This window comes from Macaca thibetana, chromosome 15 (assembly GCF_024542745.1).
Source record: "Macaca thibetana thibetana isolate TM-01 chromosome 15, ASM2454274v1, whole genome shotgun sequence".
In the NCBI taxonomy this organism is placed as follows: domain Eukaryota; kingdom Metazoa; phylum Chordata; class Mammalia; order Primates; family Cercopithecidae; genus Macaca; species Macaca thibetana.
Window position 1 is genome coordinate 89,016,244 of NC_065592.1, and position 27,998 is coordinate 89,044,241.

At 39.0% G+C, this 27,998-nt stretch overlaps 1 protein-coding gene across 13 annotated transcripts in view; it reads right to left on the reverse strand.

Annotated features, from left to right (window-relative positions):
• The window catches only part of PRUNE2 (prune homolog 2 with BCH domain), a 295,976-nt gene that overhangs the window by 20,395 nt on the left and 247,583 nt on the right, over positions 1-27,998 (reverse strand). For 7 of the 13 annotated variants that reach the window (XM_050761076.1, XM_050761082.1, XM_050761079.1 and 4 more), the window contains exons 10-16: positions 21,298-21,377; positions 18,357-18,557; positions 9,646-9,819; positions 6,731-6,922; positions 3,093-3,195; positions 2,318-2,449; positions 1,427-1,513 (exon numbers count right to left, since the gene is read on the reverse strand). In XM_050761076.1, the coding sequence (XP_050617033.1) occupies positions 1,427-1,513; positions 2,318-2,449; positions 3,093-3,195; positions 6,731-6,922; positions 9,646-9,819; positions 18,357-18,557; positions 21,298-21,377 (969 nt within the window). The remainder of the gene's footprint in view (positions 1-1,426; positions 1,514-2,317; positions 2,450-3,092; positions 3,196-6,730; positions 6,923-9,645; positions 9,820-18,356; positions 18,558-21,297; positions 21,378-27,998) is intronic. The other 6 variants (XM_050761087.1, XM_050761083.1, XM_050761086.1 and 3 more) reach the window with 2 other exon arrangements.

Consider the following 27,998-nt stretch of genomic DNA (forward strand, 5'->3'; position numbering starts at 1 on the left):
GTGATCTTGCCTCACTGCAACCTCCACCTCCCAGATTCAAGCGATTCTCCTGCCTCAGCCTTCCTAGTAGCTGGGACTACAGGCGCGCCACCACCATGCCTGGCTAAGTTTTTGTGTTTTTAGTAGAGATGGGGTTTCACATGTTGGCCAGGCTGGTCTCAAACTCCTGACCTCAAGTGATCTGCCCACCGAGGCCTCCCAAAGTGCTGGGATTACAGGTGTGGGCTACCCTGCTCAGCTGGTCATAATATTTTTAAAAGCAATTTAACATAGTATGGTAAACAGAGGGAAACTAGGGTGAATCTTGCTACTCAGTTGAAGATTAATTGAAATTTTTCTATCTTAAAGTTATTAATGAATTTCTTCTAAAAATTCTGATAACTTTGTGTCTTCAGTGGTTTCTTCTTGTGTATAATGAAGATAGTAACAGTATATCATGTGATTGTTTAGATTCAGTTTACCATTTTAACAATTCTTGATTTTCAGGTACATTTTTCAGCATTAGCAATTGGAAGTGGGGAATAAGAATAATAAATAAATATAAGTAAATACTGAACAAGAAAGGTTGAGTCTGGAAGCTAAAGTAAAATCTATGCACACACAAAAAAGATTTTAAAGTTTTTTTTTTTCCCCAGAAGCAAAGTTATCAGAAGTTTTAAAAGAAATTCATTAATAACTTTAAGATGGGAAAATTTCAATTAATCTAATCTGTACCCTGATGGTGGGCAAGATTTTATTCTGTTTTTAAAGCTGTCTAGAAAATAAATACTATTCCTTTCATTTAACTATTTGAAGTCTTACTATATTAAGAACCATATCTTACTTTATTTTGCATCACCAAGATGTAAGGTTATACACAACCTAACATAAAATAAGTGACAAATAAATATTCACTGAATTGAAACCAAGACTCCTCATGGGTGATCAAAACACAGCTCTCAAAATGGCTGCCCAGACTCTATATAACTTTGGTAGTTACACAAACATTGAGTAGGTCTGTTCAGAAGAAATGGCACAATTGAGACATGATACGGCTTCTGTTTCTGCCTTGACTCGTCTTTATTTGCCATCGTCATATTATTCTACCTTTCTATTCTCTACATAATAACATATCACTTTAAATGTATTATCTGTTCCCCTTTCTAATGTGGTATGAAAATCCCACCACTTCATCTTCCATGTTTATAGCAAGCAATTTAGAGGTCATGTTTTATAATGATCTGGGGGAAATATTCATAATGAAAGCATTTTCTCTCTTAATTAGGGATGCTTGATGAATAGTCCAAAGCACCTTTCTAGGAAAGACAGAGACAAATATATTTCCCTGGGTACTCTTAGTTTATGAATTCTTGTTTTTAGGATAATAAGCACATATTTTTAAAAAACTACTAGTAGTACTTTTATTTTATGACAATATTAACTATACCTTATAAAAGGTCGTGTCACAGCAAGGATTGTTCTGATGAACCAAGATGGATGAACAATGATGAATGATTTCAAATTCTTCCTCAACCTATTTTGAAAAAAGAAAAAATACATTACTCTTAACCCATTTTCAGTGGGAATTAAAGCATAAAACATATTCCTAAATAAGAATATATATAATTTAAGTCTGGCGTGGTGGCTCATGCCTGTAATTCCAGCACTTTGGGAGGCCGAGGCAGGCGGATCACCTGAGGTCAGGAGTTCGAGATCAGCCTGGCCAACATGTTGAAACCCCATCTCTACTAAAAATAAAGATAAAAAAATTAGCTGGGTGTGATGGTGCCCGCCTGTAAGTTCTTGCTACTCAGCGGGCTTAGACAGGAGAATCACTTGAACCCGGAAGTTGGAGGTTGGCATGATCTTGCACTCCAGCCTAGGTGACACTAGTGAGACTCCAACAACAACAACAGAAATGTGTGTGTATGTATATATATATATATAATTTTAGGGAGCTCTATGCAAGTTACTATTGCCTGGTAGGAAGATATAGAATGGCCATGATTAATTACGAGAAGCTTTTTGAGATGTAATTTGAAACTTGTTTGATTCAAACCTCATTTTCTCATAGAAATAAATGTAAAATAGAATGGTTATGTTCTTAGAGTGCATGAATCTATAACCCACATGGTGTGTTTTTGTTTATTCTCGCCAGCATTACCTTTACTATTTTGAAAGTAATACATGCTTAATAGCAACTTAGACAATTTATTTGATCTTATTGAGACTTGGTTTCTTCTTGTGTATAATGAAGATAATAACAGTACACCATGTGGTTGTTTAGCCTTCAGTTTACCAAAATCAAAATAGTGATTAAATAACAGAGCGCACATACCGTCTGTCAATCATCTGGTAGCATTTCTTCATCCAGCCTAGCCCTGGCATCTTCCGTCTTGGGGTTGCACCATTCAAGTACACAATCATATAGTCTTCAGCTACCATCAACTCTAAAGTACTTATTACATATCTGATCACAGGAAGGAAAAGGAATGTTTTCAGTTCCCACATAAAATATTTCATCCTATTGACACCATAATTGCATAACATTAAAAGTACAGGGTTTATGAAATTTAAGAATGGTTGTGCATATTACCTCTTTACCTTGGGGAGAATACAGTCACCTAAGAGTATTCCTCTGAGAGTATTACTCATTTATCGGTATGCTATCTTTTAAATGTAGGTACACTAGAAAAATGTATGGGTTAGAAAGAATCCTGACTTTCAAAACTGTCAACAATGGTATCAAATACTAAGGGTAACTCAGGTTAAATAAGGGCAGATATTAATGAAGTCAGGTTATAGTCAGTCTTAGCTGACTAAGAACATGTTATGAAGGAACAAAAATAATACTTTGCCCAAAGGAAATATTACAGAATTTTAAAATGCAAGCAAAATTCTGTTCATTTTGTTTTCAGTCTAGTCTACCCGCAAAAGAACTCCTTTAAAGGTTTTAGCCCCTTGAGCAACATTCCTTGACAGAAACCTTACTGATGTTTCATCGAAGGCTTAGAATATTCTACATCACCTATTTTCTTTAATTAAAGATGATCGATCTGCCATTACATGCCACAGACATTAACTCAAAGCACTTTGTCACAAGTATCACTCACAGGAAAAGATTTTCCATGACATAGTGGTAATCCGCCCGACCGCTGTCTGGCAGAAAACAGGCGGCAAACACAATGATGGCATTTAGACCGTCCCCATAGTATCCTGGGGGACAAACAAAAAGACATTTGTAACCAATTGAAAGCTCTTAACAAGGTAATATCTGACCTAATGGATAAATCTGAAGCCTTGGCAAGTGTGTCTTTGTGGGTATATTAGCAGCATGAAATGGGGCTTATGTTGACTATAGGTCTGTAGGTATATACACATACAGTTATCTTTCAGTGGTTAACATCTATGTTTTATAGAGTGTTAAATATGTAGCGCAATTAGATTTGCATATGTAGGCTATTCATATATTACGGATGATTATATGTGTTGTACATAGTTGTGAAGAGGGTGTGTAAATATTCAACATAACAAAAAATGAGAGGGGGCAAGACTGACATGAATGTCTGATTTATATAATACTAAAATGTAAGTACTTATACAGTACTTCTTTCTTCTGATGGCTAAGAAAGAGATTCTGTTTGATCCTCTTTAGTTCTTTTTAGTTTTAGACACTGCTTAATTTAAAGGGAGAATTTAGCCACTGAAGTGCAATATAATGTCTCATTCACACACTCCAGTGACCAAATACTAGCGAGTAGACAAGTAAAACACCTTTATTTTGATTTCAAGCCTGCAGTGCCCCTGGGATCAACAGACAGTGCAAGAACCCCTGAGAAGTTCTAGCCAGGCCTTGTTCTGTGCAATATTTTACTGCCATGTAATCACCAGTGGGTATATAGAGTTTTGAAAAAACTGACACATTGGGCTCTGGGAGGACTAGACCAGGCTTAAGGGTATGTCCTGTCCTCCTACTTAAAGCTTGGAGATGAAATCTCTGTTTAATGATTCTACAGTCCAGAGCTACATGACACAACAAACCCATAACTGGGTATATTTTTGGGCATATCTTCCCCCATCTTTTTTGCACTAGAGTCACACTCTCTTTGTAGAGAATATCTTACTAAACTGCTTTTCAAGAGTAACTAACTCCATCCAGATCTATATACAGCCAGGCTGGGTACTGTGGCTCACGCCTCTAATCCCAGCATTTTGGGAGGCTGAGGTAGGCAGATCACTTGAGGCCAGGAGTTTGAGACCAGCCTGGACAGCATGGTGAAACCTCGTCCCCACTAAAAATACAAAAATTAGCCAGATGTGGTGGCGCACACCTGTAATCCTAGCTATTTAGGAGGCTGAGGCAGGAGAATTGCTTAAGCCCGGCAGGTGGAGGTTGCAGTGAGCCAAGACTGCGCCACTGCCCTCCAGCCTAGGTGACAGAGTGAGATTCTGTCTCAAAAAAACAACAAAAAAACTATATACAGCCAATATTTTACTGCCACGTAATCACTCAGTGAGTATTTAGAGTTCTGAGAAACTTACACGTTGAGTTCTGTTAAGGGGCTAGGTTCTGAATTCTACGAAGAGGAAGAAAACTTCCTCTCATAAGAGGAGGAAAACCACAGATGGGTCTGGCTAAATTATATTTGAGTCGTACAAAATTCTGTACTTTTGGGAAATCTTGAGAACTGCTTCCTGGTAACATGGGACTGAGGAGTATAAGTGCTACTTACAGGAGGTACTGAGAAAACAGCAGGTGGGAAATGTGGAACGTGTGGCCATTGAAACTCCAGGGGTCAAGGAACATGTAGATACATCTCAGGACACCATTCCCCATCTTTTGAAAGCTCTGGCATAATTTTGGAATTGCCCTGTCTTTTAAGCAAGCTTTACATTCCCACAATTTCTTTGAAACTCACAGCAGGTGTCAGTCAGAACCCCACATGTAACTATATAGAATGTCATGTGTCTTTCACACTTAAAAAGGGAAGCAATGTGTGAATTTTTATTTTTCAGTATCCCTGTCTAAACGATTGCAATTGATGTCATATAGTTCTGGACTATAGAATCATTAAAGGGATTTTCTTCAAGCTTTGAGGAGGAGGACAGGACATATGCTTCAGCCTGGTCCAGTCCTCCCAGAACGCAACGTGTTAGTTTTTTCAGAACTCTAAATACTCGCTGGTGATTACATGGCAGTAAAGTAATGGCTGTATATAGATTTGGATGGAGTTAATTAACTCTTGAAAAAGCAGTTTAATAAGATGTTTTCTACAAAGAGAGTGTGACTCTACTGCAAAAAAAGATGGGGGAAGAGACCAATACTAACTAAAAATATACCCAATTATGGGTTTGTGAGTATTACTAATTTGAGGTAGTTGTATACAGTATTTATACTACAAGTGATGATATGGTATTGTTGAACACAGTATTTACACTACAGATCTTAGAAGGTGCTACCTATGTAAGTATTCAACTGATGCAACACACATTTGTGAGACAGTAATGTAGTAGCTTCTCTCTGGATTTTTTTGCTTTAGTTCCATCTTTCCAATATGCAGGTATTTATCAACTACTTTTTAGAATGCAATATGAAGGAAAATGGCAGGAGGAGACATATCTTAATACAAAAATTGCTTGTTACCACAATTTCATTTCTGAAGATGCATAACTAAATAGAAATTCACAAAGGATATGGTGGCTTAGCTATACTAATCCTCACACTGCACAGACAAGCAATTCATCCTCAGCATGATGAAAAGACAGAAGTTCATTAAAAGAGACAATAGACATAATGAATCCAACTTAAAAGCAAGTAAGAAAGCATCCTTTCAAAAGCATCTTTCTAAATGTAGCAATTTGGCTCTAGAGTGTTACAGTAATTTCAAGATCATGACTGCTCAGTTACTTGGATTTCTTTCTTTATTTCCATGAACTTCTAAGAAATTTTTTTTGAAAGGAAAAGACTGAGGTTTATAAACAGTACTTCAGACGTCATTTTAAATGGCAGTTCCACTCACTGTGTAAATGCTATCTGCCCTTGGAATGCTGCAGCATCATGTTCATCCAAGTTTATTTAACTAAAGGAATACTATGGGATCAACTTACTACTTCATGATCGCTGTCTAAGTAAGAAATGTCTCAATATAAAAAGTACAGAAATTTATAAAGGAAAATGAAAATTTATAAATGAAAATTTGTTCTTTTGGGTAGAAGATCTTTAAGAAGGGAAGAAGAGGCAAAAAGAGAAGGAAGAAAGTAGAAGGAGAGGGGATAACTGAAGGAGGGAAATAAAGGAAAAAGATTTCCACATGAAAGTTTTCCTCCAAAATCAAGAGCCAGTGCCATTGGCAGGCTTGGGAGATATTTCAGATAATACTGTAATTTTTCTATAGCTGCTTCCTGCTAAAAAAATTTAAATTTAAATTTAAAAAATCAGATAATACTATCATTGCAGGCAAAGTACAATAACTAGAATGCATAGGATCATTCACTTTTTGCCCCTCCCAGATACCTTGAAGGGGTCAGCTAACCCCTCAATTTCTATTCTCAGATATGCAACTTACTCAAGTAAAATTTCCTGTTGGCAACAGCATAATTCATTTGAAGTCTCTTTTTTAAAACATTTCTTTCATTAGACTCTCTTCTCAAGAAAGGTGAGGTGAATTCAGGGTGTATGTGCTGGGTGGGGTGCATGAGCAACCCCCCAGGAGTCTCCTGAGACCCTCTGAAGCAAGGGCGCAAACCTTACCTGAGTGACACAGACAGGCATGAAAGGGATGTAACACAAGTTTGCTGGCCAGCAAATGGAATGGAGACAGAAGGAAAGATGTCACAGTCGCAACCAAAACATACACACACACACACCAGCCAGCAACTCTTCTCCTCATTCTTTTCAGGGTCATTTGTCCAGCAAGACTGCAGAGAAGGTTACCTGAATCTCCTATAATGAAATAAGAGAAGTAAAAAAAAAAAAGAATCCTTGTTAAAATTACTTGGTGTTATTTTTCTCCATTATTTAAATGGGTTTCTCTGCTCCAAGTTCAAATAAAGCCAGTTCTAGCCTCAGAGGGACCCCATACTGTTGGCTGAGCAAAACTATCCAAACCCCTCTTTGCTTTGATTTATGCAGATGGCAAGGATATTGCTATTGGCTCATAGGATGTGAACAGTGGTGTTGAGATCACCCTCATTTGACTGATGATGTCATTGAAGCCCAGAGATGGTAAGTAATATACCAAGGTTACAGACTAGCAAGTGGCAGAGATGGGTACTGAGCCTCATTCTTCTACATTGTGTGCAGGGCCTCTGGCAATAGCTCATATCAAGGTCACCAAAGCTGAAGACTGAATTATTTATTCAAATACTGCCATCATGCACCAGTATTTTCAACAGGTGGGACATTTGGCAGGGCCTGGCTTTGAGGCTAACTTCTGCAGCTCTTTTGATTGCCCCCACCTTACAGTTTTTGGCACAGAGCACTGTGCAGCTGGCACTTCTCTATTGGCCCAAACGACAAAACTTCCTCACAGCAAAATACCAAGCACCAAATAAGATTCATGTTTACTGGGAAGTGATTGCTGCTTTTTAAACGCTCATCAGAAGCCAGAAGGACAAACTCAGTAGGTTGGTAAGTAAGGAGCTTTCTCTTATGGTCTAAGAGAGTGGTGTAAACTCCTAATGTGGAAGACAAAGCTTTGGCAAATTCAGAAGTAACATCTGGAGCATCTTTACCTACAGAGCACAAAAGCTGTTCAGGGTGCAGGAAAAGGTGGCATCTCTCTCTAAAGTTCCGGATGGGTGCAGCCAGAGGCACACTTCATGCAGGCCAGTGCCTGGAGAGGGCTGAGGCAGGGCTGGGGAGAGGGGAGGTGGCCTTCTCTTCAGAACAAACCGGACAGTCACACAGACAAAAACTGAGCTTGCAACACAGAATGGAGAAGAGCAAACGGCAAAGGGAGGAGGTGGTAGGGACGGAGAGCACAGCAAACCAGGTTAGCCCTGAGGGCTCCGGTGAATTGTTACAAGACTGTGGCAGGCAGAAGCGGTGGCTTTTTCCAACCATCAGTGCACTGATGATAACCATTCTCTCCTGATTCTGACAACAGGCTGATGGGCTTGACCACGCCACCCAGCCCACCTAAAGAACAAGCAGGCGAGTCTACTGGAGTATTAGCAGATAACTAGCCCTAGAGGAGCAGCGGGACCACGAGCTGCCTTTAGGAGCTGATGTTTATAGGGGCTTATCACTGGGTGGCTTTGATTTGACAGACATTTTTATTTTTTAATAGTTTTAAAAATGAACATAGAGTAGAGTACTCTTACAGGCAGGCTTTGTTTTGTTTTTATTTTCAAAAAGAAAACAAACCAAAAATATCTGATGGGTGGTGCAAAGGAGATGTGACCTGGGAAGATGGGGAAGACTGAGTGTTCCTCCTATGGTTTTCACATAAAACCAGAAGGGTTGACTCTACAGCCAGCTGTGTGTCACTTTCAGCAAGACTGGGCCAACTCTCATTCTGAAGGGCTACGGGCATGATTTCCCGTAGAGGAAACTGCTCCTGACCCCACAGCAGCTCTCAGGGGGTCGTATTTCCATTTCAGGTCAAACAGTAAGGCAAGAAAAAGAAAGGCCAGGACCAGGGGCAGGGACTGGCATTCACCTTTGCTACAGTGGTCAGGTTCCCTGGGTGGTCCTGATACTTATGTGGGGGTAGCAATGTATGGGATGGAAGGTTTGACTGAAATAACAAATCAGCCTTCTGCTTATTATAATAGAAAACAAAAGCAGTGTTTTGAGCAGTGCTAAGACTCTTATTTCCCTGCCCTCATTAAGGAAGAGAGAACTGAGACAGCAACAACTGCCTCGTCAGCTCACACTCTTTCTGGAACAGCTGGGTGGTTACAGTGGCGCCTCAGGACTTGGGAAAGGAAGGCATGCAGCAGAAGAATCAAAATGCTGTCGATGTTTTCTGAAGTTGACAGTGTTAAATGTGTTGCTTCCGCTCATCTGACATTTTGTGAATCCCAAATTAATCAAGGCCACATATGCTCCAGGAGCCCTCAAGAAAGTGCTGGAAATACAAACACACTTTTCTCTCTCCCTTGTCTCTCACCAAACAGGTGGAGGCTTTGACTGGGCTTGGCTGTTGTCAGGCCTAGATTTAATGTAGTGTCTAGAAAGGCAAACTTCAGTTAGGGGAAACAATTACTAGGCTAAGTCTACAAAAAATCCCCAAAGCTTCTGAAGAGGATTCAAAAGACCATCTTGTAATAAGAAGCACCTCGGGGGTAGTTTAGGACACAGGCCACAGTGTCACATCTTCTATTCAGTTCAACCGTACAATGGACTGATAAGAATGACAAACAGACGTTTAACTTAGACCACTATGACTTTCAATACATTGGCACAGAACATGATCGCTATCAGACATGTAGCATGAAAAGCCCGTTTTATATGGGAAAGTTGTCTTTGCCTAGTAGGACTTTAAATGTTTATTGATTTTAATATGAGGAAATATACTTAGCTCTATAGTTCCCTGAATATGGGCTCTAGAATAGGGTCTTTGAGATGTCGTGTGCCACCGAACTCTAGAGTCACTTTCTGATTTTAAATAAAATGGCTGCCCCTTCCCCATTTCCCAGATTCACGCAGAGCTCGACTACCTCCGTGAGAAATGACTCTCCTGTAGGGCTCGATGACCTTCATGTCAATGCGCTGCTCTTGTTCTCCAATCACCACTGTCCTCCACAGCCGGTTGTCCTCCCGTTCCTCTTCGGCCGTATATTCTGGAATAGACTCTGACTCTTGGCCAGAATCTTTGTTGGCTGTGGGATCTTCTGGAAACAAAGCACAGAGCAGGGCTGAAGGAGCAAGACCTCCATAGTGCAGGCAGCTAAACAGCCAAATGCTAAGCTTTAAAATACTTTTTTAAATGAACACAGAGTACTTCTATGGGCAGCTTTTGTTTTGTTTCATCCTGCAGAATCAACCTGATCAAAGTCCTTGTTTTCTACAGCCTTTACAGAGCTTAGCAATATCCTGACCATATAAAGTACACTCAATAAAGTCTTTTTTATTAACTGAACAACCACATCCATTGCTAAGGTCATGCTGAGGGTGAGACTAGGTGCAAAGCTTGAGCTGTCTTGCATGGGTAGTGGTCCAAGGTGTGCACAAGCCAGGACCAACTCACCCTTGATCGGGGTAAAGATTGCAGGTCTTTCTAATGGGGTGAAAAGCTTTGTTACTAGACTCAGAAAATCTTGTGGTTTTGGGGTCGCATCTCTTCAGTGCTTAGAGTCTTTTGGGGTCAACTTGGAATCCTGATGATATTACAAGCCAAGACTCCTACTCTAAGACTCTCACAACTGGGCTGAGCCCCCTATTGGGAGCACATCTAGACATAAATTTGATATTGCTTTCTATGTACTATTTCAAAATACGCCACACAAAGACTTTATAGTAAGCGAGAAATAAACAACTGTGTAGACCAGAAATGCTCAAAGACCCCAAATGCGCAAGACTCCCAAATTGATGGGTGCATAAGACAATAAAAAAGCCTACTGAGCATTCTCTGGGAAGAAATTTACTCTTGTGCATTAAAAAAAAAATACATTTTTTAAAAAAAAGTCTAAGCAGCAATTGTTTCCATTTTTACTAGAAGTATTAGTAGAGCTTAATGATGGTTATTCTTTGTATGTTTAATCTGAAAGAAAAGATTATTTATAACCTTCAAAATAATTTCAAGACATTATCATTGTTATTTTTCCATTCCTGGAAAAGCACCATTGAATTTACACTGCATTTCACTTCTTTCTATGGCACTTTGATGACAACAACAGCACTATTGTATTAAGTATCGACCTTGTACCAGGTACTAGTTGATATTAAAATGGTCATTATACCAATGCAAAAACTGACTCTGAAGTGGTTTGCCTCAGATCATGGTTACTAAATAAATATAGCCAAAACCTTTCCCTTTTTTCAGTCCTTCTAATCTATCACATTGTACCTTGAATGTGTGACTCTCCTTATTTATTTTACAAAGAGACTGTGAGTCCCTTGGGCAAAGAAACTGTGCCTTGAATCCCCTTTAATATTCACTTCCACCAACCCGCTCCCTACTTAGCTTACAAACTTACTCAGAACACTCAAAAAAAATTGGGAAGGTGAGTGAGTAAATGAAGAAAAACTCGGATAATTTCCTGGAAATGGAGGTAATCTGTAAGGGAGCCACCGCACCACCATTATGTTCTGGAAGAATTTGCAATTATACCTTCAAAATTGTCTAATTACCAACGACTTGGATAGCAAAATGAAGTTTGGTTGGGAAGCAATCCTAGCCTTTTTTGCCAACACCAACAGCTACCACCACCTACAGAACCTTGGGTCACTCTGGCTTCCACTGTGTTCCCACCAGCATGCGGCAGTTTATCAAGGACAGAGATCATAAACCACTGGCTTCAGGCCAAGTGTCGTGTCCCTTGTGCAACTCCACCCATCTCTTTGGAATGCCTTCCTGCTTCTTCCTTCCTACATGGGGTAGATGCCTGGGATGCTAATCTTAGCTCCCTTCCTGAAACTCAATTTCCCGTCTGGTCTCTACTCCCTCAGAACTCTGGATTCTGAAGCAGGTTTGTATTCTGATGCTCTTCTACACATCCCCCTTCCCTCCAGTGAACTTTCCATCCACCAGATACTCTTCATCCTGTTTGGTACCCTCTGACCTGCTCCAGCTTTACCCTGGTCATCTCTGTGGGGTTAAGATAGGGTTGTTTTGTTATACTTTCCGCAAATTTTATTAAAATCCCCTTATGTAAAACATTTTTGATTGGGTGTGGTGGCTTAAGCCTGAAATCCCAGCACTCTGAAGGCCAGGGCTGGTGGATCACTTGAGCTCAGGGGTTCGAGACCAGTCCTGGGCAACACGGAGAAACCCAGTCTCTACAAAAAATACAAAAATTAGCTGGATATGTTGGCATGTGCCTGTAGTCCCAGCTACTTGGGAGGTTGAGGTGGGAAGATCACATGAGTCCAGGAGGTCAAGGCTGCAGTGAGCTATGATGGCACCACTGCACTCCAGTCTGGGTGACAGAGTGAGACCTTGTCTCAAAAAAAATAATAAAAATAAAAATAAATGTAGGCCGGGCACCATGGCTCGCGCCTGTAATCCCAGCACTTTGGGAGGCCGGGGCGGGCAGATCATGAGGTCAGGAGATCGAGACCATCCTGGCTAACACAGTGAAACCCCGTCTCTACTGAAAATACAAAAAAGTAGCCAGGCGTGGTGGGCGTCTGTAGTCCCAGCTACTTGGGAGGCTGAGGCAGGAGAATGGCGTGAACCTGGGAGGCAGAGCTTGCAGTGAGCCGAGCACCACTGCATTCCAGCCTGGGAGACAGAGTGAAACTCCCTCTCAAAAAAAAAAAAAAAAAAAAAAAAAATATTGTATACTACATTCTTTACTATGGTTTTAGTAAAACACATACCACATAAATATAGTCAACTAATCTTTGACAAGGAGCAAAGGCAATACAGCAAAGCAAAGATAGTCTTGTCAACAAATAGTGCTAGAATAACTGGGCATCCACCTGTAAAATAATGAATCTGGACCCAGGCCTTTGGTCCTTCACAAAAGTTAATTCAAAATGGATCATAGGCCTAAATGTAAAATTCAAAACTATAAAACTTTTAGAAGAGAAAATGTAATTGGCCTTGGGTGCAAAGATGACTTTTTAGATACAACACCAAAGGCATGATCCATGAAAGAAATAATTGATAAGGTGGACTTCATTAAAATTAAAACTTCTATGTAAAAGAAAAATCAAGAGAATGAGAATAAGAAGATAAGCTGCAGACTGGGAGAAAATATTTGCAAAACACATATCTGATGAGGACTGTTATCCAAAATATACAAAGAATGCTTAATACTCAACAATAAGGCCGGGCATGGTGGCTCACGCCTGTAATCCCAGCACTTTGGGAGGCTGAGATGGGTGGATCACGAGGTCAGGAGATCAAGACCATCCTGGCCAACATGGTGAAACCCCATTTCTACTAAAATACAAAACATTAGCTGGGCATGGTGGCACACATCTGTAATCCCAGCTACTTGGGAGGCTGAGGCAGGGGAATCGCTTGAACCCAGGAGGCAGAGGTTACAGTGAGCCAAGATTACGTCACTGCACTCCAGCCTGGCAGCAGCACAAGACTCTGTCTCAAAACACACACACACACACAAACTCAACGGTTAGAAAATTTTTAAGAGTAGCCCTCAAGTATTCCATTTTGCTGATGTCTTGTAGTTTACTAATCCCATGGTGATGAAATATAGTTTTATTTCTTTTTGTTGTTTCTTTATAAAGAATTTGCTTCAGTAAGCATCTGCATGAAGGAGTCTTACCTTATTTGTACACGTATTGCTATAGCGGAACTTTCTAGCAATGAAGTGCTGGGTCAGTGGGTATAACCACGTCAAGTCTTGGGGACGTTTTTGCTCTTGAATATGCTATACCACAATATATGAGAGGGCTGGATGTCCCCCATTGCCAAGAACACGATAGGCTATCAAAGTTTTCAACCCTTGACAATTTAAGGGGAAATTATCACATTGTTTTAATTTGAATTTCTTTAATTATTAAAGAAGGTAAACACTTTTCACTGTTTATTGGCTATTTATATCTCTCTTACGGACAAGGAGGTACCTTTTAAGCCCCTTTCCTATTGTGGTCCTTATGAACTAGTTGGAGGTTTTTGTTTGTTTGTTTTGTTTTGTTTCTGGAGATGCAGTCTTGCTCAGTCGCCCAGGCTGGAGTGCAGTGGTGTGATTCAGCTCACTGTAACCTAGTTGGAATTTTTGTACAGAACTTTGTTATATGTTGCAATTTTTTTTTTTTTTTGCCTTGTGCTTACCCCATGCTTAGCTTTTAAACTAATATCTATCTTTTTCTGCCAAATATAAATTTAATATTTTTATGTAGTTGAGTCTGTTAACTTTTTTTTCATGGTTTTTGATTATGGTATCATAGTAAGAAAGGGCATCTCTATGTTAAAAGTATGTATGTGTACACACACACCTATGAGCATTTTCCTATAAAGATAGCATTATTACTCGTTTTGGTGTAAAAGTCCAGGGCTGAACGTTTTTATGGGGTGTAATGCCTAACGTTTCAGAGAGTGGAAGCCAGCAAGTTGCTAGTATTCCTCCTTCCCTTCCTCTTCTGGCTGATGTAAATAGGGAAAAAAGTTATCTAAGAGCTAGGGCTACATTAAGTTTTCTTAAGTTGTTCATTTCTAGAAGTCAACAATACAAGTTAGTAAGAAGGAAAGATAGCTTTACCGACTTTCTGGAGTTAGCAAAACCCTCCTGACCTTCATAATTCTTTTGTTCTAACTATAAATTACCATCCTCTCCACAGCCTTCATTTTCCCACTGTTTGCAAAAATATTCAGGTCTCATTTAACTCTCTATCCTGATGTTCCCCAAATTTAATTTTTGGTCTCATGCTTCTTCACTAAGAAATACTTGTTTTTTTGTCTCCTTTTCTCAACAATGAGCTTTTCTTCCCAGTGACTGTTGGAGTCTATCAAAACCTTGTACATAGGGGAGAAGTCAACTTGAACATTTGCTCGTGTCTTTTTGAGATGATATAGCACACAAGCTCCTGAATGGTTTGTGCTACACAGACTACAGTGGGGGGTGCATTGTTGGTGTTCATTATGGACTAACTAATGATGATGTCAGCTGTGGCCTTCCAGGAGGCACATGCATTTGTGACAGCTTTCTGTATCACAATCTTGCACTTGTTAATGTGAGTACTCCTAGAGGCTTTTCTGGTTATAGGAAAGATATCCTATATACTGTTAAAAAGTCTTTAGAATATTTTGGTGACAAACAGCAAGCAGGCAGTTAATTTGAGAGAAAAATATTAGCATACAAAATACAATGAAAAATCCTCCTTTCAGACAACACCATTACGGCATAAGGCTGCTTACAGATAAAACAAAATAAACTTAGCACTTGATTAATTTATATAGACAGTTAAAATGGAAAATTGATTTTATAAGCTGGTTGCTTGTAGACTGAAAATAATGGAAAATCATGGATGGGGAAGTTCAATGAAGTGACACCCTGATTATCTGGAAATGATGTTGGGGTGCCTTATGAAAAAAGAAAACTGCCTTTAGGGGCTAATATTTAAAAAGATCTTTCAGAAGAGGTCACTAACCATCACTTGGGAGCCTAAGAAGGAAAAATATAAGAGCACATGAGGATTTCTTATAACATTCTTATCAGAAATATTCAGTCTAAAATTTTTCATTTTTCCACTTCCCTTACAAAATATCTTTCTGAAGATCTGAATGGTGGTAAAAATAACTTTGTTGTTGGTTTGGGAAACAGAAATGAGTTATTATTTTTCCTGACCTTTGGATATAAGTTTCTAGGATTAGTAAACTAAAGTATTAAAAAAGAAAAAACTCAGATCTTTCTTAATATGAAAGAATGACCTCCCAAGTCCATCATTATCTACGTGTTTTTGATATTTTTGGTACTTTGTAAATACGAAAGGACATCAAACTTTAATTATTTCACAGTACCTTAACTTACATGTCCCAACACTTTGGACACAACTATTAAAGAAAACTGCTTGAAAGGGAGGACCAGTTGAATATATTTGACAGTGAGCTTCACAAATTTTCCACAAGCAAAATTACACTGTGAGCAAAAACCCTGGCAGACGCATTTGGTCATCAGCTACTGAATAAAACAGGTAAAGGCCTGAAAAACCTTCAGGCATTTGGTACAGTAACTCTTACTGTTTTTTGTTTTGTTTTGTTTTGTTTTTAGAGTCCCCAAGTCAGGAAAACTGGATAAAAAGAGGCCTAAAGGTGAGCAAGAGCTATCACCTTTGACTTCACGTATGTAAGCCCAATCTAGTAACAGACCTTTTTCCATTCATTGTTAGCATATTCACTGGGAAGCAGCATGGGCCAGGAGCTAAGGGCAACAATGAGCTGTGTGACCTTAGGCAAATTACTTAACTTCTCTGTGCTTCAGTGTTCTCATCTATAAAATGAAATAAATGAAAACTAGATAATGAAATATATAATATAATGAGGTATATAATATAGAAAGAAAAATATATAAATGAAAAATATATAGTAAAAATATATAATATATAATGAAAAATATATAATGAAAATATGTACATGAAAAATATAACATAAATGAAAAAGTATTCATTAAAAGAAAATAAATTACGGCCCAAATGTTTTTGAAAAACTATACCTTAAAAACCCCTATTTTGTTTAGAATGTATATGCCTGGTTCAAAATGATGCCACGAGAAACCTAAGAAACAGGCTGCCTTCAAGCATTTATTTCATACTTCAGAACTAAAACATATTTATAATCTAACCCTCTTATACAGTCACTTATCCGTGTCCTCATGTTTACAAAATATAGCTATTCAGGCGCACTTTGTGTTTTCAAAGTTTCATGTTTTTGTTTAAAACCTCTGACCATATACTTTTCATTTGAAAATTAGGGTAGATTTAAAAATTCAACTTACTTTACAATTCTGTCCTTTGCATTTAAGACCTAAAAGCAGGGTTGTGGCCATTAAACTGGTTCTTTCAACACAGCTATGTCAACTACATTAAAAGCCATGTCAGCAAGTGGCAGTGTTAATTACCAGCTTGCTCAGCCACCAGTGCTTTGCTTGACAGTTTTACTATGTATAAAAATAAAAGGTTCAGATGTGGTGTGACAAAGTTCTCCTGGCAACAGAGAAGCAAATACGGAGGCGAGGGAGGGGCCGGTAGGATCATGCCACAGTCTTTTGTGGGATTTTGTCACTATATTAGCAGGAAAAGAGTGGGAGCTGGTAGGGGCAACTGGGATGGACAGAGGAGCTGCTGAAGACTCTCTGGGATGACAGGAAATAATACAAATTCCAGACCTTCTTTCACCTCCTATTTGTGTATTTCAACCTACAGAATCAACTACCCAGATAACTACAGAAATTCACACATGATAAAAATCTTTACTTACACTAAAGAACTTAAGCATGTAACCAAGTATCACCTGGACCCCAAAAACTTATGGAAAAAAAAAACTCTACTTAAGCATAATAGACTATAAAACAAGTCGTTTAGCCATTTCCTTTTTGAGGAAATAAAGCCTTAAGCTCTGTCAAGGTAGACTCTGAACTGCACTGCTCACGTCAGCTCAATGACCATTGGTTGAAATAATGAGCTAATTTGGTGACTTTTCTAATTACTCTCTTCAGGAGTGGAACTGCTAGAATTAGCATATCTCTAAAAGTCAGGCCATCACTTAATTGTGGCACCGTATTACTTTTGAGATTGCCTGAATTCTTAAAATGAATAAAAGCAATATCTGTGTCCCAGACTCACTCGGTTTCACTTTCAAACACTGTAACTTTGGAGAATTCCACCCTGGCTAGTACTGAAACAGAAACTACATAATGCCATTAAAAAAAAAAAAAAAGCAAATGTTTTGTATTTGTACATATTTCTTAAACCAAATTTCATAGAGCAAGAGAAAGAACTAAAGACTGATGTTCATATCAGGAGTGTGAGTCTTGGATGATCTGACAACTTTTAATTGTCTTCCTTTTTATCATTTCTCCCACTCCCCCTAAACCATCCCTTCTTCCTTCCTACTTTATTGGAGATGCAGGATCAGACATAAAGTCCTTGCTCTCATGGAGCATAGATTCGAGGGGTAAGAGAAAGACAGAAAGATGCAAACAAATAGTTAAATAATACAATTTGAATTAGTGATACATGGAAAATACAATGAATATGGGGACAGAGAGTGACTAGGTAGTGGGAGCAGGGAAGTGGGATGCACCTTTGATTCCAGAGGTCAAGGAAGACCTCTCTGAAGAGGTGACATCTGATTAACATCTGAATAAAGAGAAGGAGTCAGTCATGTAAGGATCTGGGGAACAGAACTTTGCAGATAGTGGGAACTTATATAAGAAATTGTCAAGCTCTGATTTCTCTTCTTCAAATTTTATCATCCGGATTAAATTCTCTTCCTCTGCAAACCCAGCCCCGGGTTTCTTACAACACAGCATGTAACAGTCTTCCCTCAGCCCCCGTGCCTAGCATAAATGCTAGCACAGAGTAGGGGTGAATAAAGAGCAATGGTTATGTAGGACCTCTGTGAACCACACGTTCTCTGTCAAGCTCCAAACTGTCAATCGTGGTCACCTATGACCTGAAGTAAAAACAGAAGCTTCTAGAAATCACAAAAAGGATCCACTGGCACAAAAATGAGAGGTCTGTTAGAAAATCTTTTACTTATTTAGCATTTAACTTTGGCCTTGCCAACTTAGTGACTTACCATGGCCAGTGTACTCAAAAGAATCTGCTTCATCGGGGGTATCAAGTTCATCCACATTGATGTCAATTTCATCTGGACTGTCTAAGTTATCATCAGAGAGAATAGATCCTTCACTTTGGTCCAGAGAAAGATTGATATTTGGGGCTGTGAGCTTGATTCTCCGAGGATGAGTGCCATTAAGATCCAGAGAATTAGGAGGTTCTAAAGAAGAAAGAGAACAGCAACATCAAGTATTAAACCAGAGGAGCAATCTAAATCCAAAATTTCAAAATCCCAAATGCTCTAAAATCTGAAACTTTTTGAGTGCCAACATGACGTATCAAGGAAATACTCACCGGAGCATTTTGGATTTCAGAATTTTGAATTTGGGATGTTTAACCAGTAAGTATAATCCAAATATTCCAAAATCTGAAAAAATCCAAAATCTGAAACACTCTGGTCCAAGCATTTAAGTAAGGGATACTTAACCTATACGTGGCTGCCAAGAGGGGGTTTGGGCCCAGTGGAAAACATTTTTCAAGTCCTTTCAGCAAAAGCAGACCTGATAGAAATCTTGGTATGAGATTTAGAAACCCTTCTTGAAAGCAGCCCTCAGTAACTGGATCCTCCCAACCCCCTCGGCCTTGGCCATGTAGAAACAGGAAGTAGGAGCTATTGCTAAATGGGTAGGTAACTAGTTTTTAGAATTTCCCTGTTCAAGTTTGAAAACTTGAAATTGCTATAATAATTGAATTAAATTTTCACGGGGTATATTGCATATGAAAAACAGTTAAGCTTACATATACAGTTGTCCCTTGATATCCATAAGGGATTGATTCCAGGACCCCTGGTGGAAACCAAAATGTACAGATGCTCAAGTCCCTGATATAAAATGGTGTAGTGTTGACATATAACCCATGCACATCCTTCTGTATACTTTAAATCATCTCTAGAATAACACCTAATACAAAGTAAATAGCTGTTGCACTCTGTTGTCTAGAAACAATGACCAGGAAAAAAAGTTTGTACATGTTCAGTACAAATGCGATTTTTTTTCTTTAAATATTTTTCTTCTGTGGTTGGTTGAATCCATGGATTTGGAACCATGGATACAGAGGGTCAACTATATTTTCTAATGGTGTTGACTTTACTCCTATGGAATGTAGGTTAAGAACTTTGTCATGTTCACAGACACTCCCAAAATACTTCTTTTAGGTCCTGACAACTCTGTATATGATCGTCACTGCCCTTTACCTGGCTGAAGTATCCTCCCAGGTAACATTCTTGGAGCTCACCCAAGCAGTCACCAGCTCTTATGCCAATCTCACTTGACATTGGTTCCTATAATGTAAGTGATAATCTTATGTGTAGGCTCCCTCCTTTCATTGTAGTATGTGTCTTGCTGCTCAGCTGCCTTTCATTTAATAGAAGCAGAGCTGGAGAAGTCATTTTTAACCAAGCTTAAGCTAACAAAACAAAGGTAGAGAGATACCCTACTGTAGTATAATAAGAAATATATTTTGGTCTTTGGCCCTGGTTCCAGGCACAGAGGTCTTAAAACCCTTGTCATTTCCTAAGGTGGATAGTGTCAGAACTGAATTATAGGATACCCAGTTGGTGTTCATTAGAAAACTGCTTGGTGTGTGGCAAAAACAAAACAAACAAAACAAAACAAAACAGAACCCTACACATCCGGTCACAGAAGTGTTCAGTTTGAGAGCAGAGTAGGACAATACAGTTTGTTGCCTTCACCTAAAACCAGAAATGACAGGATTCCCAAGCACGAAGTATTTTGAAGACCATTTGGTATACCCTTCAACTCCGGAATTCTGACTCCGGCCTTGTCCTAGAGAAACTGGCACTGTTTCCTTGTCATTAAGCTTTTTCTTTTCTGAATGGAACATCACCCAAACTCTGTTCCAGGTAATGGTTTTATGTATTACTTGAAAAAAGTTTCTATTGACAAGTAAGTTTCCACACTGAGTTTCTATATTTCAGGAATTTGCAGAACAGTGATGTCCCAAAGAATTCTTTGTGATGATGAAAAGGTTCTGTATGTGGCCATTGAGCACTTGAAATGAGGCTAGTGCAACTGAAGAAGAGCATTTTAAACAACTATTTTTAATTTTAATTAATTTAAATAGCCACATGTGACTAGCTGCTTACCATATCAGAGAACCATAGCCTCAGTGCCTTTATCATTCAAAAGTACATTGTGAACTTGGAAGATTCAAATAAGCATACTGTGGTTACCAAGCATATTTGGCCATAGAACATTTAGAAATCTGTTACATGACTAGTATTTTGAAGAATGCATTTCAAATACTACAACAGAAAACAAATGTAATTGCCTTCCCTCTTCCCACCACACTGTAGGCTTGGCTGAGAATACATGATTCAGGATCTTGGTATGATCCTGGAGTTGGTGTAATGTAAGAGAGTGACCCTGGAACACAGAGAGAGTCATATAAGTTGCAACTGAAAAATTAAATTGTTTTTTGTGTATGCCTTGGGTTGTAAACTCCTAAAATGTAGGATGGTTGTTTTTTGTTGTTGTTGTCTTGGTTTTGGTTTTGATAGTTAGGATATTGAGCATTCTTGATACCACATTTCCAATTTTAAACTTTCTTACAATTACGTGTAAATGTGGGGAACTTAGACATTAGTCAGAATTTGGTACAATATACAGTAGCCAATTATTACAGGAACTGAAAACATTGGCAGATAAGGCTGTGGTCTAGGAGATAAAATGCAGCCCACACTAGCGAGCATCAATATTCAAGCCACCTCTTAAATTAACCAAATGCAACCTAACACCTTCATATCACACATTTCTTTTTTTCCTCTCACTGCTATCACTGAAATCATAAGTTAGATGCACAGGAAATAATTCTTTCACTGAATAATGAAAACGTTGGGATACAGAACACCAACAAAGGAAATGAACAAATGCTGCTCTCACCAGGCCTCATGTCTGCAGCACTGGGACTCAGCACCCCCTCTTCAAACGGGATGTCCATTCCTACATCCTCTGACAGTAGTCTGCAAAAAAAGCAAAGCAAAGCGCATCAACAATTGTGTAGGACTTCATTTCTTTTGAAGAGGAAACTCAGAGAGTCCAGGATAACATTTTCAACTCACTTAAAATAAACCACAGATGGGAACTGAATCCACTGTAAGTGGTCCTAAATTAAAGACTTTCTGCAGTTATGGTAAATGAGAACAATGGACACCAATTTCACTTGCATACATCAGGTCACTTCTACTAGCTCACTTAAGTAAACACACACCAAGTGGGAAACTCAGAAATAGGAAAATATATATATATATATTTATTTATATTTAACAACAGGGTCATTATATGTGCTTTGTATACATCTCTCACTCTGTAAATTTGAGTATTTTAATTAAATTCCCATGGACAGAGGGAGAGAGAGCATATTCTGTTGATCTCAGTTTTCATTTGTAAACTAGGGATATACCACCTACTTCACCAGGTTGTTTAAAGATTAAGCTACAAAAGTAAAGTGCCTGACACTCCTGAGCAGGCATAGACTGATGTTATTTTTCTTCCTTTTTTGAATATTTAAAGAGTCACTGTGAATATATGTTGGTGAAGATGGGTCTGGTCATGACTTCCCACCTCTTTTTTCTAATCAGTGCTGAGCCCACGACCATGTGTATTAGCACATTTGGTAAGAAAAGTGTAGGGAAATAGGAAATACCGAAGACAATTGTGATGAATCTATATGCTCTTCTAAGAAGCTGACCACTGTTCATGATACATTTCTCTTGATTTATTTTCATCCTTGGACCTTCGTTCAGTAAGTACCCATTTACCATAATATATTTTTCTTCTTGGTGAATTTCACATAATTTCATTCACCTAGGGCGAATCCTTATGATGTGGGCACTAACCTAATTTTAAACATGATAAACCTTTATGTTAAAGTTCTTAATTTATTTCCCTTCTCCCTCTCTTTGCTCTATGTAACGCTGGATCTACCAAACTTTTGGAGTTCAATCTACTTCTTCAGGATGCAAGTCAAATCCCCTACTGTCAATAAAGCACTATGATGAAAGAAAAGAATCTGCACCCTTAGTGATTACTGCATTTGCTTCATTTATTCAACAAATATCTATTGAGTGTCTACTATGTGCCGAGGATACAGAGGAACAAGCCAGACCTGTCTCATTCCAGTGGTGGAGTTGGAATGATGGAGTTGATACAATGACCACTACCTCCAAGAACTCAGTGCTGCTCCCCTGGATAGAGGTAAGTGCCTGTGTACTTGCCCACCAACTCCTGAGACCCCTTCAAAAGCTCAGCATCAGGGAGTTTGTCTACATTCTTTCTGTGGCTTTGACCCTGTGTGTTCTCTAAAACTAGACCTGTGCCCTGGTAGCAAAAGAGCGTGCAAGAGGTTGGCATGTAAGACAGACAATAATGTATCAGCAGGAACAAGATAACCTGTGCCAAACAGAGATACACTATGATAGGTGGAATCAAACGATGTTATTCAGCAACAAAGGTTGGGGAGGTATGCAAAGAGAAGATCTGCACCAGGCCCCAGTTTTGAAAGTTCTAGGACCTAGAGGGATGGATATCTGGGTATCCCATGATCCTGCAGTTTTTGGAATTCCTTACAATGATCTTTGTCATTCTGTGTGTTCTCCTTGACATCAAACCTCTCGTACCTGTCAAGTAGCAAAATGCTGCTATTAAGAGCTGCTGGATTTAAATCTTAGTTCTACCACTGACTGTGTTGGATTGAATTATTGAGCCTGAAATATTCTAAATGCACATGTGCATTATTTTTCTAGTTATCTGCCTAAGAGTGAACCTTGAACACAAATTAAGACATCAGATTTCTATCTGCCTGACAGAGCACACAGGATGTGGGCCTTGGCCTCAAACTAAATACGATGGTTATAAAATAGATAGGATCAGCTTAAGTTTAATAGATTTTTTAAAAATTGTGAATTATGGGCAACATCATGGAATAATTGCAGGAGTCCTGCCTGGATATGAGGTTTTAGTTCTGAGCTGTGGTTCTGCTGCCAGTATCGACAAACTGATTAACTCTGAGAAGATTAGTTGACAATTTCTGTGATTTTAAAAGGGGATAATACCCAACATCATAGTGACTGTGGAGAATAAATACAATACAAATAAAAGTACTCTGTAAGTCATAAAGCACTGTCTGAGTTTAAGGTATTACATACCCTCCACTTAAAACATAGTACCAGGAGCAGTGGTTTAATTTAAGTACGTGTCATGGTTGGACAAATCAAATTAAAGGTCACTATAATTTGGGCATTGGCCTAGATAAAATATAATCTTATTACTGCACAAATCTCCACAGAGCCTAGAAATGCTCCTCAACTCATTGATGTTAGAAAATAGAGTCTTTGCCTCTAAGTGCTCCTTTTCAACACAAAGCAGAGACCCTGTAAAGAAGGCACAGATTTCTTCCCCCCATGTTAGCATGCGCTAGGGGAAGAAAAATGCTGAAGGCTGTGATCAACCGATGACCCAAGGAGAGAGATTCACACAAACTCATGGATATTAAAGAAGGCTAGGCCGGGCGTGGTGGCTCACGCCTGTAATCCCAGCACTTTGGGAGGCTGAGGTGGGCGGGTCACCTGATATTGGAAGTTCAAGAACAGCCTGACCAAGGTGGAGAAACTCCATCTCTACTAAAAATACAAAATCAGCCGGGCGTGGTGGTGCACGCCTGTAATCCCAGCTACTCGGGAGGCTGAGGCAGGACAATTGCTTGAACCCGGGAGGCGGAGGTTGCGGTGAGCTGAGATCGCGCCATTGCACTCCAGTCTGGGCAACAAGAGTGAAACTCTGTCCCCTCCACCCCCAAAAAAGAAGGCTATAAGGACATGTTAGAAAACCCCTGGGACTGAGGGAAAGCTGAGCCAGAATAGCCTAAAAGCAAATCTAAGAGAAACCCAAGTCACGCTCTTTGTAAATACTTCAACCACATTCATACATTAAGCCCATAAACATTTGCAGAAATGAAGTGGCCAAACTGAGCAGTTGGTGATTAAGCAGGACAGCAGTTTTATGATCAATACTGAAGCCTCTCAGGATCTGTTGGGTAACAAACCAGTCCAGTGTAAAGGTCTGTATTTTACTTTATCTATCTGTAGCCTCTACTTCATTTTGAGTTTCTTTATACAGACTGGAGCTAACCAAGAGGTTAGCAGAAGTCTGACTGTACTACGGCTGAAATAGCTACATGTCTCCATCTAGAGGATGTATTAAAAGTGCTTCATGGTTTCTTTGCTGGATGGTACTGTGACATTAACACCATGTGTGTTAGAAGATCAACGTGTTATGACAGGCGCCACATGACTTGCTTTGGCTAATGAAGACAGACTCGAAGGGAGAGATGTTCCTTCTGAGCAGAAGGCTTAGGAGCAAGCATGTGAGGAGCCACATCCTCTTCCCACCTTATTAGCTGTGGACAGGCTCGGCCAGGCGGTGTCCCGAGTGCCTCTGATGAGCAGAGGCCTCAACGAAAGCTTGTTGGAAATGTAAACAAGAAATGAAGTTTTGTTGTGTTTTGCCCTGCGATATTGTAGTTATTTGTTACCACATTACAATCTAGCCCATTCTTACTATATAGCTGGCCTTTATGGTTTAAGGGAATATTTGACTTATGCTATGCTCAAAATTTTATTTCCTGATTTGGGTAACCAATTTTCCACATTCTTAGGCCAGATTCATATTGACAGTAAATATCTTCGCGTCTGGATTGCTAAAACATCAAAGCATGCTTTAATAAACAGGAACAAAAAGCTTGAAAAGACATGGAATGCTTTTAAGTATTCTGTAAGATGGAGTATTAATATATCACCTTTAGGGTTTTTGTCATAGCCTTTTATCACTTGCCAATTTACTTAACATTTTCTTTAGTTGACTTATTTTATTAAGGTTATTTTGAGAGGAATGTTTGTATCGCTAGTGTACAGGTTGAGTATCCCTTATCCAAAATGCTTTGGACCAGAAATATTTACACTTTCTGACTTTTTTGGATTTTGGAATATTTGCATTATATACTATAGTTGAGAATCCCTGCTCTGAAGATCTGAAATCTGAAATGCTCCAGTGAGCATTTCCTCTGAGTGTTGTGTCAGCACTAAAGAACTTCAATTTTGGAGCATTTTAGATTTCGGACTAGGGATACTCAACCATTATATGTAAACTTAAATCACTCAGGTAAAATAAACGGTGAGTGATTTAAGTTACATAAAATAAATAACTTATATATAGAAAAAAATAAATATAATAATAATAAAATAATACTGTTAAATTTAAGTTAGAAACCCCTGGAATCTCACTCAGTGGTTTTTCCTCTTTGCTAAAAAAGAGATGTTAGGAAGTGTTGGCTAAGTCTTACAAGGTGTAAAGCCATGTATCATTTAAAATACAAGAAATGCTATATAAAATAGCATACCCCAAAACTAATAATACATTTCCAAGCTTAAAAAAAAAAAATAAGTCCGCAGGTGCCAGAAATAAAGAGTTATTATAAAAGGCTGGTAAAAAGCTAGCACACAGGGTTCTTGCACTGGACACAGGGCTTAGGGTATCACAGCATGAGGGACCTCCTGGTGATGGAAGAAAGGCCTAGACCTGAACTTCTATACAGGGCTCTGGACCTTCAGGAACTTTCCCCTTAACAAAAAGGGCATGGAAAAAAAACCTCTCTCCTCTGGCCTTGGAAAGCATAGTCTACTTGAATCTTGGGTAGAAAATAAAAAGCAACCAGTAGGAGCTGGAGACACTAGTTGTGGACTGCTCATGTCTCAATTTATATTACCTGAATGACGTAGAAATGAATCAAGAAATTAAGATGAAAATTCATCTAGGATCACTGAACACCTAGGACCCTAGGATTCCAAAAGAATCAGATGCGGGCCAGGCGCGGTGGCTCACGCCTGTAATCCCACCACTTTGGGAAGCCAAGGCAGGTGGATCATGAGGTCAGGAGTTCAAGGCCAGCCTGGCCAAGATGGTGAAACCCTATCTCTACTAAAAATACAAAAATTAGCCAGGTGTCGTGGCGCATGCCTGTAATCCCAGCTACTCGGGAGGCTGAGGCAGAAGAATTGCTTGAACCCGGAAGGCGGAGGTTGCAGAGAGCTGAGACTGCGTCACTGAACTCCAGCCTGGGCAACAGAGCAAGACTCTGTCTCAAAAAAAAAAAAAAAAAAAAAAAAAAAAAAAGAATCACATGTGAAACCACTTGGTAGTGCTTACTTCTACAAGCAAGTTTCACTGGAAATCCAATTAGGAGCAAGAAAGAAACTCTCTGAAAGATGAGCTCACATCAAAAAACCCTATAAACTACACTTGGGAAAAATACTTTGAGGGATTTCCAGGAGACGCAATAAATAGAAAAATTAGCAATAAAAGTACTAAAAAAATAGAATAACATGAAAGAGGCCATAATGATTAAAGAATGATGTCTAAACCTTTGTTGTGTTAAACCACTGAGATTTGGGGTTGTCACAGCAGGTAATGTCACCAAGCCCTGTGTAGCCATTCTGCTTAAAAAAGAAACATCTAAAACATAATAACGCAGAAGTGTTGACAAGCAAGTGATATTTTTAAAAAACAGAAAAATACTAAACACAAGAAAGCATTACAATATTATTATTATTTATCATTATTATTAGTATTTTGTGGGACAGTCGTCCAGGCTGGAGTGCAGTGGTGCAATCTCGGCTCACTATAACCTCCACCTCCTGGGTTCAAGTGATTCTCCTGCCTCAGCCTCCCAAGTAGCTAGGATTACAGGTACCTGCCACCATGCACAGCTAAGTTTTGTATTTTTAGTAGAGATGGGGTTTTGCCATGTTGGCCAGCCTGGTCTCAAACTCCTGACTTCAGGTGATCTGCCTGCCTCAGCCTCCCAAAGTGCTGGGATTACAGGCATGAGCCACGGCACCTGGCCAGCATTACAGTATTAATGCCCAACAAAACAGACTTCAGAAAAGGCATTATTAAGGCTAAAGAAAGTTATTATTTAGTGATACAAGGAATAATTTTTCAGAAGATGTAATAATTGACAGCCAATGTGTTCTTAACAACATAGCCTCAAAATATGTAAAACACAAATTGAAAATAAATGATTAGGCAAAATAAATTTCATGGGGGGAAAATCTGAACATACCCCTCAAGAATTTATAAATTAATTTGAAAAGAAATATATAAGACTATGGCAGATCTGAACAATGCAGTAATATAGCTTGGTCTAATGAGAGATCTGCAGTCAATAAAAACACAGTTTTTTCTTTTTTTGAACTCACCAAAACTTACCATACATGATGTCTCATAAAATACCAAAAGTCAACATCACATGTACTATATTCTCTGACTTCAGGGCCATACCTCCAGTTATCAATCACAAAAAGTCTCCAATCACAGTTTGGAGATGAAAAACACACGTGTAAGTAACCAAACAATAAAGCCCTGCACATCCAAACTTGTGATAGCAGCTAAAGTTGTTCCTAGAGGAAAATAAATAGCCTCAAGTTCAGATTTTAGGAAATAAGATGAAGTGAATTAGCTAAGCATTCAACTCAGCCCAGAAAGTTATAAAAAGAAACATGCTCTTAGGTGATTTGATGCTATTTATG